The sequence below is a fragment of the Stigmatopora nigra genome, chromosome 12 (genome assembly GCF_051989575.1).
Source record: "Stigmatopora nigra isolate UIUO_SnigA chromosome 12, RoL_Snig_1.1, whole genome shotgun sequence".
Taxonomy (NCBI): domain Eukaryota; kingdom Metazoa; phylum Chordata; class Actinopteri; order Syngnathiformes; family Syngnathidae; genus Stigmatopora; species Stigmatopora nigra.
This window is the reverse complement of record NC_135519.1, coordinates 4,840,552-4,849,512: the sequence shown is the minus strand read 5'-3', so window position 1 is coordinate 4,849,512 and position 8,961 is coordinate 4,840,552. Positions and strand designations below refer to the sequence as shown.

At 37.4% G+C, this 8,961-nt stretch overlaps 4 protein-coding genes across 7 annotated transcripts; 2 read left to right on the top strand and 2 right to left on the bottom strand.

Moving 5' to 3' along the window:
• Window positions 1-4: 4 nt before the first annotated feature.
• On the bottom strand, window positions 5-2,882 carry ephx5 (epoxide hydrolase 5). Its single transcript, XM_077730440.1, has 9 exons — window positions 2,616-2,882; window positions 2,325-2,541; window positions 2,073-2,253; window positions 1,599-1,808; window positions 1,409-1,538; window positions 1,050-1,261; window positions 823-931; window positions 615-740; window positions 5-546 (listed from the first exon to the last, which is right to left on the bottom strand). The coding sequence occupies exons 1-9, from the start codon at window positions 2,636-2,638 to the stop codon at window positions 348-350; spliced, it is 1,407 nt and encodes a 468-aa protein (XP_077586566.1). The 5' UTR covers window positions 2,639-2,882; the 3' UTR covers window positions 5-347.
• A 197-nt stretch (window positions 2,883-3,079) lies between these two features.
• Window positions 3,080-3,976, top strand: cst3 (cystatin C (amyloid angiopathy and cerebral hemorrhage)). The gene is made up of 3 exons (XM_077730454.1): window positions 3,080-3,381; window positions 3,472-3,579; window positions 3,636-3,976. Exons 1-3 carry the CDS (start codon window positions 3,178-3,180, stop codon window positions 3,735-3,737), a joined length of 414 nt encoding a protein of 137 aa, XP_077586580.1. The 5' UTR covers window positions 3,080-3,177; the 3' UTR covers window positions 3,738-3,976.
• Window positions 3,977-4,260: 284 nt separating this feature from the next.
• Window positions 4,261-7,212, top strand: LOC144205831 (glycine N-acyltransferase-like protein 3). Of its 2 annotated transcripts, none has more exons than XM_077730452.1 (6): window positions 4,261-4,355; window positions 5,128-5,253; window positions 5,367-5,474; window positions 5,571-5,691; window positions 5,804-5,903; window positions 6,272-7,212. In XM_077730452.1, the coding sequence occupies exons 2-6, from the start codon at window positions 5,179-5,181 to the stop codon at window positions 6,669-6,671; spliced, it is 804 nt and encodes a 267-aa protein (XP_077586578.1). In that variant the 5' UTR covers window positions 4,261-4,355; window positions 5,128-5,178; the 3' UTR covers window positions 6,672-7,212. The 2 variants fall into 2 exon arrangements, with proteins under 2 accessions (XP_077586578.1, XP_077586577.1); XM_077730451.1 differs by having other exon boundaries at window positions 4,262-4,355; window positions 5,771-5,903; window positions 6,272-7,204.
• On the bottom strand, window positions 6,982-8,960 carry mgme1 (mitochondrial genome maintenance exonuclease 1). 3 transcript variants are annotated; one of them, XM_077730450.1, is made up of 5 exons: window positions 8,104-8,960; window positions 7,823-8,042; window positions 7,652-7,749; window positions 7,401-7,531; window positions 6,982-7,270 (listed from the first exon to the last, which is right to left on the bottom strand). In XM_077730450.1, exons 1-5 carry the CDS (start codon window positions 8,606-8,608, stop codon window positions 7,262-7,264), a joined length of 963 nt encoding a protein of 320 aa, XP_077586576.1. In that variant the 5' UTR covers window positions 8,609-8,960; the 3' UTR covers window positions 6,982-7,261. The 3 variants fall into 3 exon arrangements, with proteins under 3 accessions (XP_077586576.1, XP_077586573.1, XP_077586575.1); XM_077730447.1 differs by having other exon boundaries at window positions 6,986-7,270; window positions 7,617-7,749; window positions 8,104-8,955; XM_077730449.1 differs by lacking the exon at window positions 6,982-7,270 and having other exon boundaries at window positions 7,397-7,531; window positions 7,617-7,749; window positions 8,104-8,957.
• Between the last annotated feature and the right edge of the window lies 1 nt (window position 8,961).

The window sequence follows — 8,961 nt, the reverse complement described above, 5'->3', positions numbered from 1 at the left end:
TTGTTTATTATTATTAGTAGTATCAGTATTATTATTATTATTATTATAGTGTGGCAAAAGAGTAGCCTTTACTTGTATGTATGTATCTGCTCAAAATATGTACCACAATTATTTAAATATAAGATGCACTAAAAAATGGTCTTATAGATTATGACAGAATCACAACATTGAGTATAGAAATCAGGTGGGTTTTACTTTTTTCTAAATTATTCAACCTAAAATGCGTTTTTTGTTGCCAAAAATTAGATTTACAGTGAAAAAAAGTAGATCATTAAAACTGTGAAGATGAATAGTTATCAAATGATTATAGACTTGTAGAATATTGAGGAATATTTATGTGTAGGGGCTCAATGCTCTACTTTTCTAACAAATTGGATTAGATCATTAGCAAGCAGTTGAGGCTCCTCAAAAGCAGCAAAGTGACCACCTTGAGGCATAAATGTGTAGGAGACAATGTTATGGTATTTAGTTTGAGCCCACAATTTAGGGGTGTGTGCTAGTTCTCCAGGGAAGGCTGCCAGTCCAGTCGGTACAAATATCCTTGTCCTGTAAAAAAATAATAATAATAATTTGCTATAAACCATGAGTCTATAATGAATGAATGAACCACAAACCTGGAGTCAATCCTTTTGTCTAAATCCCCCCCGAGGTTCTCTTTATAGAAACGCATGGAGGAAACCATGCACCCTGTTGTCCAGTAGATCATGACATTAGTTAAGAGGTCATCCAGGCTAAATTTCCTATCCAAACCAACAACAGCAAAAATGCCATTGAGTAACCATTGCTGACAAATGGATGACATATTCACACGGATATTCAGACCTTTCCAGCCCGCCGTCCACCAAGGCTATATTTTCTAAATTCGTCCAGGTGGAAAACTTCTCCAAAATGTAGGCAGCCAATCCGACGGGGGAGTTATTCACTCCACAACCTGTTAACCCAATGACAGCCATGATTATTATGCCTTTTTTTAATGTAATATTATAATGGGCCAACATGAATATGCAAGGAAGCGAGCATAGTGTATTTGGGTGTGTTTATGTTCCTACCAACAGTGTCAGGTTTGGTAGCCTGAATGTGCATGTAGCCTGTTTCCCTCAAGATGGGCCACATAGTCTTTTCAAAGAAGGGGAACAAACGGCGAACATCTTCCCGACTCAGGCCCACCAAAAAAGGCAGGTAAGAGCCAATGAGGAGTGACATCATGACTTTGAAACCTTTTCTTATCATAAACATGTTCAAATGCAGGCCTTTCACACACCTGTATAACAGATTTTTTTTAAAAGAAACATTTAAATGACTGTTAATTAGCTGACATGGAATTTGCTGCATTTTTCCATATTAACAGAGTAAAATAGAGCAGTGTTTGCAATTGTAAATAGTCATAAGATGCCATGCAAACTCTTACAAAGGTTTCATTTGTGCCATGTTGGTTGTGATTAGGGAGCCCCAGTCTCCTCCTTGCAGATAGAACTGTGAGAACCCTAAACGTTCCATTAGCTTGAGGAAAATTCTGGCAGCTGCAAGACTGTTGAAACCTGAAAAAAAAAGGTAAATGAAGGAAAATTGATGTGAATTATAATTCTTTAGAAATATACCTTGTTTATGAGGAGCCTCAGAGAAACCATAGCCCGGGATTGACGGGCATATGACCTCAAATGTGAGATTATCGTTGCTCTCTGTGAGAAGTGGCAAGATCTTGTAGAATTCAAAAAAGGAGCCAGGCCAACCATGGACAAGCATAAGCGGGAGAACCTTTTGATTCTTCTTTTGAACGGGTCGAACGTGGATAAAATGTACATCTATACCTATTGAAGGGTGAAAAGTCATATGTTTCAGTGCCAGAAAATTGCAACAAGTTTCCAGTTAGTCTGGTTTGTCAGGAACGGCAAATATTTACCCAAAATGGGCCCTTTTGCCCTGTAACATAACATTGAGCCTTAAAAGTCTATTAATATGTATAGATCAGCAGGAACACACAGATTGGGCTCAACATTTGACATGCAAATGTGAATCTAGGGGCCCAATTTGTGGCGCTGTGCTTTATTAATGTTAATTTTTATATACTGTACCTTCAATTTTAGTTTTGAAGTGTGGATACTTGTTCAGTAATACCACTTGTTTTCTCCAATCAAATTCATGTCTCCAGTAGGATGTCACTGTCTTAAGATAAGTTGAATTGAATCCATATTGAAAGGATTCATCTTCCAGGGGGTCCGTGTAGCGGCTTTTGTCAAGACGTTCGTGGAGGTCCTGAAGGAAATGGCATGACATTTTAATCCCAGCCCACTTTGAAAGATTATTATTATGACCATTTAATTGACCTTGATCTCATCATCAGTGGTTTGAACCTCAAAAGGATAAATATTGTTATCTTCTGACTGTATCCTCTCGCCTGCTCCCCACCATCCTTCACCAATTGGAATAGTTTGGACTTTGTTCCTTCTTCTGTGCCGAATGTACAACAATGCAACTCCTGCTGTAATCGCTGTCCCAATCACAATATGCTTGTGAAAAGCATCCATATTTAGGAAGGAGTCTCTAGAAAATTGTAAAAACGCATATTTTAATTGAATCTGACTGTCGTGGAATAGCTGTTACGGAAGTTTACTTACCTCAGCAATTGTGCTCTTTGCATTTTGATGGTCAGAGTTATGTCCACGTGGTTGTTAGTTTAAAGACTGGATTTTAAATATTGTCAAGGATGATATGATATAAAAAGGCGTTAAAAGTGAACCGAGTACTTTTTTTTCAAGACGTAAACAAACACTTGAATGGAGTTGATTTGATAACTAGAGGCGGCACCGCCCACCTTTCGCTGTCCAAAGGGCATTGGCAGCGTTGCCAGATATGTCGATTTTTTTTCTGGTTATTGTACCATAAAATTGGAATATTGAGTTGTATAAACAAAAATTTAATCTCGAAAAATAGGTTGTAATTCTGGCTTTTTTGTTGAATTAGTCAGTGAATGGGGAGTGTCTTTCACGTTTAGCATCTTTGGGCAACGTGGTTCCTAGTTGACCACACTGATTGGCTCAAAGAAAAGCCAATCAGAGAAGCCCATCATATCAGGTGACTCACTGTGACGCAGTTGTTTATAAAAAAAGTGGAAGTTGCAGTTGCGACTGCTCATCTTGATTCTGGACCCCGAAAAGCTTGAAAAGCGAACCTTCAACCATGATTTTGCGGGTGACCTTCTTATTACTTGGGATCGCTTACGCCGAAGCCGTCGGCTGTCTCACCGGGGGATTAGTTGATGTGGATCTGGACCGGGAAAGCGCCGCGCAAACGGCTCTGAGTTTTGCCATTAAGCACCATAATGTGGCCTCGAACGACATTTACCTCAGGCAAATGACAGATTTGATCCGCGCTCAAAAACAGGTTAGTTATTTAGTTTATATCCAGATCATGTCAATAAATCAGTGCATGTTTCAACATGTGTTTGTATGATTTGACTATTGTGTTTTCTAGGTGGTTGCTGGCATAATGTACCATTTTACTGTTAAATTGGCGAAGACATCGTGCAGGAAGAATTCAAATGAACAATGTGGTATCATTCAAGATCCAGTGGCGGCGCAGGTATGATTTTTCATATGTATGTTATTTAAAATGGACTCTGAACTATGTTTCCTCAGCCATACGAGTGCACATTTGAAGTGTGGAGTCGCCCATGGCTGAATCAAGAGCCCAAAGTGCAACAAACCTGCAAGAACGATGTAGCAGAAACACCAGTATAGCGCGTTACCTTGTGTTTTTACAAACGCATAATCAGCGTCCTCAAACATTTAAACAGTTATATTTACTACTTATCAAGTGTATGCAAAGCATTATGACTGGTTGCCGTAGTTGGGCTGTTTCACAATTAAAGTGTCTAAAAGACAAATCATTTCATGAAACAAGCTACAGTACGAACACAACCTAACATTTTATTTAGTGTCGTGTATTCAGACATGTCAATAAAGAATTTATCTTTTAACGTATGTCTCCTTTTATTTTTTTAATGTATTTTTCTTCTCCATTGACAAGGACATGACTCACTTGTGATAGCAATTATTATATATGGAGTGGATTTCAATTAACATCCAGAATCCTATTAAATCAGTACCAAAATACATATATTGATTCAAATATTATTTCTGATATCAAGGGTTGATCTTTGCATGGTAAGAAAGTTGAAAACTAAATTTTCACTACATATGAGTTTTAACTGAATTAAAAAAAAAGTCAATGTGTATATATTATTCACGTGTACTGTAATTGTGTATGCTTTTATTTTGACATGCCTGAATCCGGAAGCAGTGGAAATTTGCCTGTGAAGCCAACGGAGTTTTCTCCAGGAAAAATTAATGAATTAGGCAAGTATTTAATCTGTTCATGCAAAAAGCAACGCCTATATGAAATGTTTGTTGCATGTTTTGTGTGGATATGTGCAGCTAAAACAAGTTTTCAAAAGTTAGTAGTGTATATTTATCACAAACAGATTGGTGAATGGCAGTGTATTCCATGTTGTTGGTGTTTAGTTCTCGATCGATACAGTTCTAACTGAGAACCGTTGGGCCTAAAATTAAAATACTATAGTACATAACCCTAAAATCTGCGTCACTAACGGGCCCCTCCGTCAAAACGATACATCAGTGCCATCTAGTGGGTGGTTTGTGAACTACTGGTCACCCCGCTTGATGTTAACTAAAAAGTAACATCATTTGGAGAAATAAATACATGTTCTGTTTAGTGGTCCCATTAAATTACAAATGCTAGAGATCATATTTTTGATTGCTGTTTATTGTTAATTGAGTTTCAATTATCTAAATATAATTGCCTACATTATATTTATTCAAAATGTAATTTAAAGTGTTGCAGGGCAAAACGTTTTAATTCCTAACAAATGCGGAAAGGCACTTAGACAAATAGACAGTTGATAGAAATAAGCCATTAGAAACGCACACACATATATACACCATTAAACAATTGTTTCTCTTGCCATTCCTCTCTCACTACTAAGTCAAATGAAATCAATAAAAGGACATATTTTAGTTGTTAAATACAAATTATGGATTTCTTCTCGAGTAATATAAGTAGAAATGATGAAGTGTTAATTATTGATCTGGACTTTTGTACCGTTTATAGGAGACACAGTAAGGCCTGGAGGATACGACGTTGGACTCAAGCAACCAAAAAATGAAGGTCCTCGAAAAAGACGAGCAAAAGATTGCTGAAACCATTCTTTTCAAACACTTGCCCAAGAGTTATCAGGTATATGTTAAAAAAAATCATTTTGACATTGTCATGATCATGTTAATGTTTCTTTGGAGTCATTACCTGTCTTGCTTATGAATGTTTGCTGTTCGTTTACTTTTATTTTTTAGGTCTACGGATTGTTATATTCACTTAACAGAAACAAACCAAGTTTTGTACAGGTCATTGTCGATACTTGGCCTGATTTCAAGGTTATTATTTGTCGCCCCGACCAAGAAGTGAGTTTATTTGTTCCAATTTTGTATTTTTTTTGTTTTGTTTTTTTTAATTACTGCAACCTCACACACACTGTTTGTTTTGTCTTTATTTTACAGAACAAACAATCTTCAGAATGGAGCAATAAAATAATGTTCTACAGCTTGGATGAGACAGTTTTGAGGAGAATGTTATCACAAGAGGATACAATTGACTGGAGCTCTTTTTTTATGATTGGAGGTAATTTAACACAATTAGGAAATTACAATATTATAAAATGGAACGAAAGTTATCAGTATTAAATGCAATTTAATTGCAGGTTATGACAGTTCTTATACTTCCATGTTGGCAGAGGTTTCATCACAGAAAAAAATCAACTGTGAACATCGGGCAGGTGCACATCTTCTGTATTTGCCTGATGCAAGCCATCTTGTCGCACCAGAATTTGACAGGTTAGTCATTTTTAACAAATAGGAATTTTATATATAGCACAAACAAAAACATTAAATTTGGCCAAAAATTTGGCGGTATGGTGACCAAGTGGTTTGCATGTTGGCCTCGTAGTACTGAGATCAAGGGTTCAATCCCACATTTGGACCTTCCTGTGTGTAGTTTGCATGTTTCCTCCTGCATCCTAAAAACATACACTAGGTCCCTGTAGTTGATTGGGATAGGCTCCTGCACCCCCTTGTGAGGAAAAGTGATATGGAAAATGAATAACACAACATGTTGGACGTTTTCAGTGCATATTTACAGGCACGGTTCCTGAATTTAAAAACTTTGAAAATGACTAGCACTTCTGTCCTTTTTTTTAATTTAGTAAACTAAAATCAAGGATTTCCTCTCTACAACTTTCCCATGCTCAACTGGTGAATCAAACCTGGAAGTTTGGAGGGGATGAAAAAGGATTGACGAAAATGAGGACACTTATCAGCCACTTCCCTTCATATTGCATCAGTGATGGTCAAGGTCAGCCGGTGTCGTGGTTGCTTTTACATGAATACCTGGCAATGGGTGTTTTGTATACACTACCTGAGCATAGGCGAAAAGGTTATGCCTTAATCCTAATCTACACAATGGCCCAGAGACTTATTGCTGAAGGTTACCCATTATTCTGCTATGTGGAGGAAGGTAACAAGACCCCTTATAAGCTTTTTAAGAGTCTGGGCTTTATTGAGGACCCCTCTTACAGAGAGATATGGATGGCATTCAACACCTGATTTTGAGAGTAACCTGTGGCTTTTAGAAAAGCATTGAGATACCCGCAGTATTATAAAATAACATTCCAGATCATATTATCTTACTAAAACCTTAAAATTGAGTCTAATTTTAGTGAAGTTCTGCTATTGTTACGCAGGGTTTATGATTGTGCCTTCGGATCAATGTTTACATACTTTTAACTGCCTAAATCAAGATATATTTTTCTAATGCCTGTATTTTAATGATGAAGACACTATAGAAAGACATTTTATTTTTCTAGGAGAGTTAGAATGATCATTTGTGGCTAACTGCTAACTTTTCAAAATGAAGAATGGTACTGTGCTACTTTTAATTGCATAAACCAATTTATTTACATCAATCTTTAAAAACAATATCTTGTAAAATGGCATGTTATCACTGTAAGAAATGACAAAGTCATGTTGGCAAAAAGTTGTCTTGGAAAAGCTATTAAAATTGATTGTGTAAAATGTATTTCTTGGATTTATCAGCATTACAGATGAGGAATAAAAAAAACTTGGAGGTATCAATGTTTTTTTTTTATATATACACATGTCCATCAGTCTTCTAAGGTTGTCTTTCAGATCACCGTTCAGTGGATCTAAAAAGAATAGATTTGTTGTTAGAAAAGCTCATTACAAAGTCAAATTCCCTAAAATGTCAGTTTTTCCCAAAGCTTTAAAACTTTTGCAGCACCTAAATCACTTTATTTGAAAACAAAATGATGTCACCTCTTTTCTTTGAACTCCTCCAAGCGAATCAGCCATTTTTCCCAAAACACTGACATCAGCTCGCAGTTTAATTGATGTGCATGTGCAGGTGACCCATCCTTGTAAGCAACTACTATAAGGCCATTCTCCACCTGCAAAAGAAAACAAGACCGGCTGATGAGCACTAGTCTCCATTGTATTACCTAAAATCATTCAGATAAATAGAAAAAAAAATACCTGGAATTTATATCTTCCATCACTATTCAACGCACCTGCATATGCTGCCACCTGGACTGGGTTATCATATGTGTTGCTCAAGAATGGTTTTGGTTTTTCAGAAGTTTTCCACTCAATTAGACACAAAACACCTCTAGGGGGAAAAAAAGCAAAGTAAAAAAATGCTGATATTGAATGGCTCCACAAATTATTCACTTTTTTCTAACCTGTAACGAGCCACACAGTCCACAATGCCCAAATAATTGAGAATGCTGTGTTGTACACTGCTTTCTATTGCTCGTACAGCTCGGATATCTTCCAGAATGGAAGAAATGCTCTCCATGTATCCCTGGACATCAGGTGGATGTGGTTCATCTTGTCTTGGAGTCTTGGATATTAGAACTTTCTCCAGGGCAGAATGGAAAAGTTGTCCTTGTCTAAACAAATCTGATGGAGATCAAATGCAAATTAATGAGTGACATAGCCTGTGCCAGGATTCCAAACCTACTTTTGGTGTACTGTTTGAAGCCTTCCTCTCCGAGTTCTGCTATCATCATCCTCTTCCATCTTTCCAAATAGAAGAGCTGCTCTGGTGAAAGTGTTGCTTGCAAAATCCTGGTCACACTCGACATTGATGAATTTCTGTCCCGGTTTAGTACAAACCGAGCTGGGAGTTCTGATTCGATCTCCTCAGTTTCTGGGGTGATTTTGCCAAGTAAAAAAGGATGTTTGGCTTTTGGGAGCTTCAACTCGGGTCTGGATGGAGTCTGAGCTTTGACCACTGGTCCAAATATTTGCTCATCCTCAGCTTGGATGGTCGCAGGAGTTTGGGAACTAACCTTTGAAGCTAACACAGATTTAACAAGAGATGAGTAGCGTTCACTGTCCACTGAGGTGTACGGACTATCTCCTTTGCGGGAGATGCAGCGTTGGGAGGCTGGTAAACAAAACAAAGTCTGAAGAAGCCGTACAGAAATGCCACTAGCGAACGGAAGACTTTTGAACATGGACATTGTCTAGGCAATCAAAAAGCAGGTTGTTTGCTGCATATACAAGTTGTAAATTCAGACTACATACTTTAAAAATGACTCGGAGTGGACCTTCCTCGTTTCTTAATGATACAACTTGTGAGTAGCCATAGCAATGGGCAACTTTCTTCTTCTTTACACGGTCAGCTGGAAAAGAAGGTTCGTGTGTGTTTCTGCCCTCTACTGGTAGTAAAGTAGAAATATCCATAACTCGGTGCTGTACAACAGGCGCTAATGGGAATTGAAGTCCTTTGTCACACTGGTATCTATGTGATTCATATAAATACAAACTACATTACCAATAATGCTCAAAAAAACGTTAAACAAAAAATAATAAA

What these genes read in the sequence shown, in the direction of transcription:
- ephx5 (XM_077730440.1), bottom strand. Translation starts at nt 2,638, where the DNA reads ATGCAAAGAGCACAATTGCTGAG. An exon ending in TACCAAACCTGACACTGTTG is followed by an intron (nt 932 to 1,049) that starts GTAGGAACATAA and finishes TTGGGTTAACAG; the next exon opens with GTTGTGGAGTGAATAACTCC. An exon ending in GACAAAAGGATTGACTCCAG is followed by an intron (nt 547 to 614) that starts GTTTGTGGTTCA and finishes ATTTTTTTACAG; the next exon opens with GACAAGGATATTTGTACCGA.
- cst3 (XM_077730454.1), top strand. Translation starts at nt 3,178, where the DNA reads ATGATTTTGCGGGTGACCTTCTTATTACTTGGGATCGCTTACGCCGAA. An exon ending in TGATCCGCGCTCAAAAACAG is followed by an intron (nt 3,382 to 3,471) that starts GTTAGTTATTTA and finishes TGTGTTTTCTAG; the next exon opens with GTGGTTGCTGGCATAATGTA. An exon ending in AAGATCCAGTGGCGGCGCAG is followed by an intron (nt 3,580 to 3,635) that starts GTATGATTTTTC and finishes ATGTTTCCTCAG; the next exon opens with CCATACGAGTGCACATTTGA.
- LOC144205831 (XM_077730451.1), top strand. Translation starts at nt 5,179, where the DNA reads ATGAAGGTCCTCGAAAAAGACGAGCAAAAGATTGCTGAAACCATTCTT. An exon ending in TTTGTCGCCCCGACCAAGAA is followed by an intron (nt 5,475 to 5,570) that starts GTGAGTTTATTT and finishes TTTATTTTACAG; the next exon opens with AACAAACAATCTTCAGAATG. An exon ending in CTCTTTTTTTATGATTGGAG is followed by an intron (nt 5,692 to 5,770) that starts GTAATTTAACAC and finishes ATTTAATTGCAG; the next exon opens with GTTATGACAGTTCTTATACT.
- mgme1 (XM_077730447.1), bottom strand. Translation starts at nt 8,608, where the DNA reads ATGTCCATGTTCAAAAGTCTTCCGTTCGCTAGTGGCATTTCTGTACGG. An exon ending in CTTCAAACAGTACACCAAAA is followed by an intron (nt 8,043 to 8,103) that starts GTAGGTTTGGAA and finishes GATCTCCATCAG; the next exon opens with ATTTGTTTAGACAAGGACAA. An exon ending in GACTGTGTGGCTCGTTACAG is followed by an intron (nt 7,750 to 7,822) that starts GTTAGAAAAAAG and finishes TTTTCCCCCTAG; the next exon opens with AGGTGTTTTGTGTCTAATTG.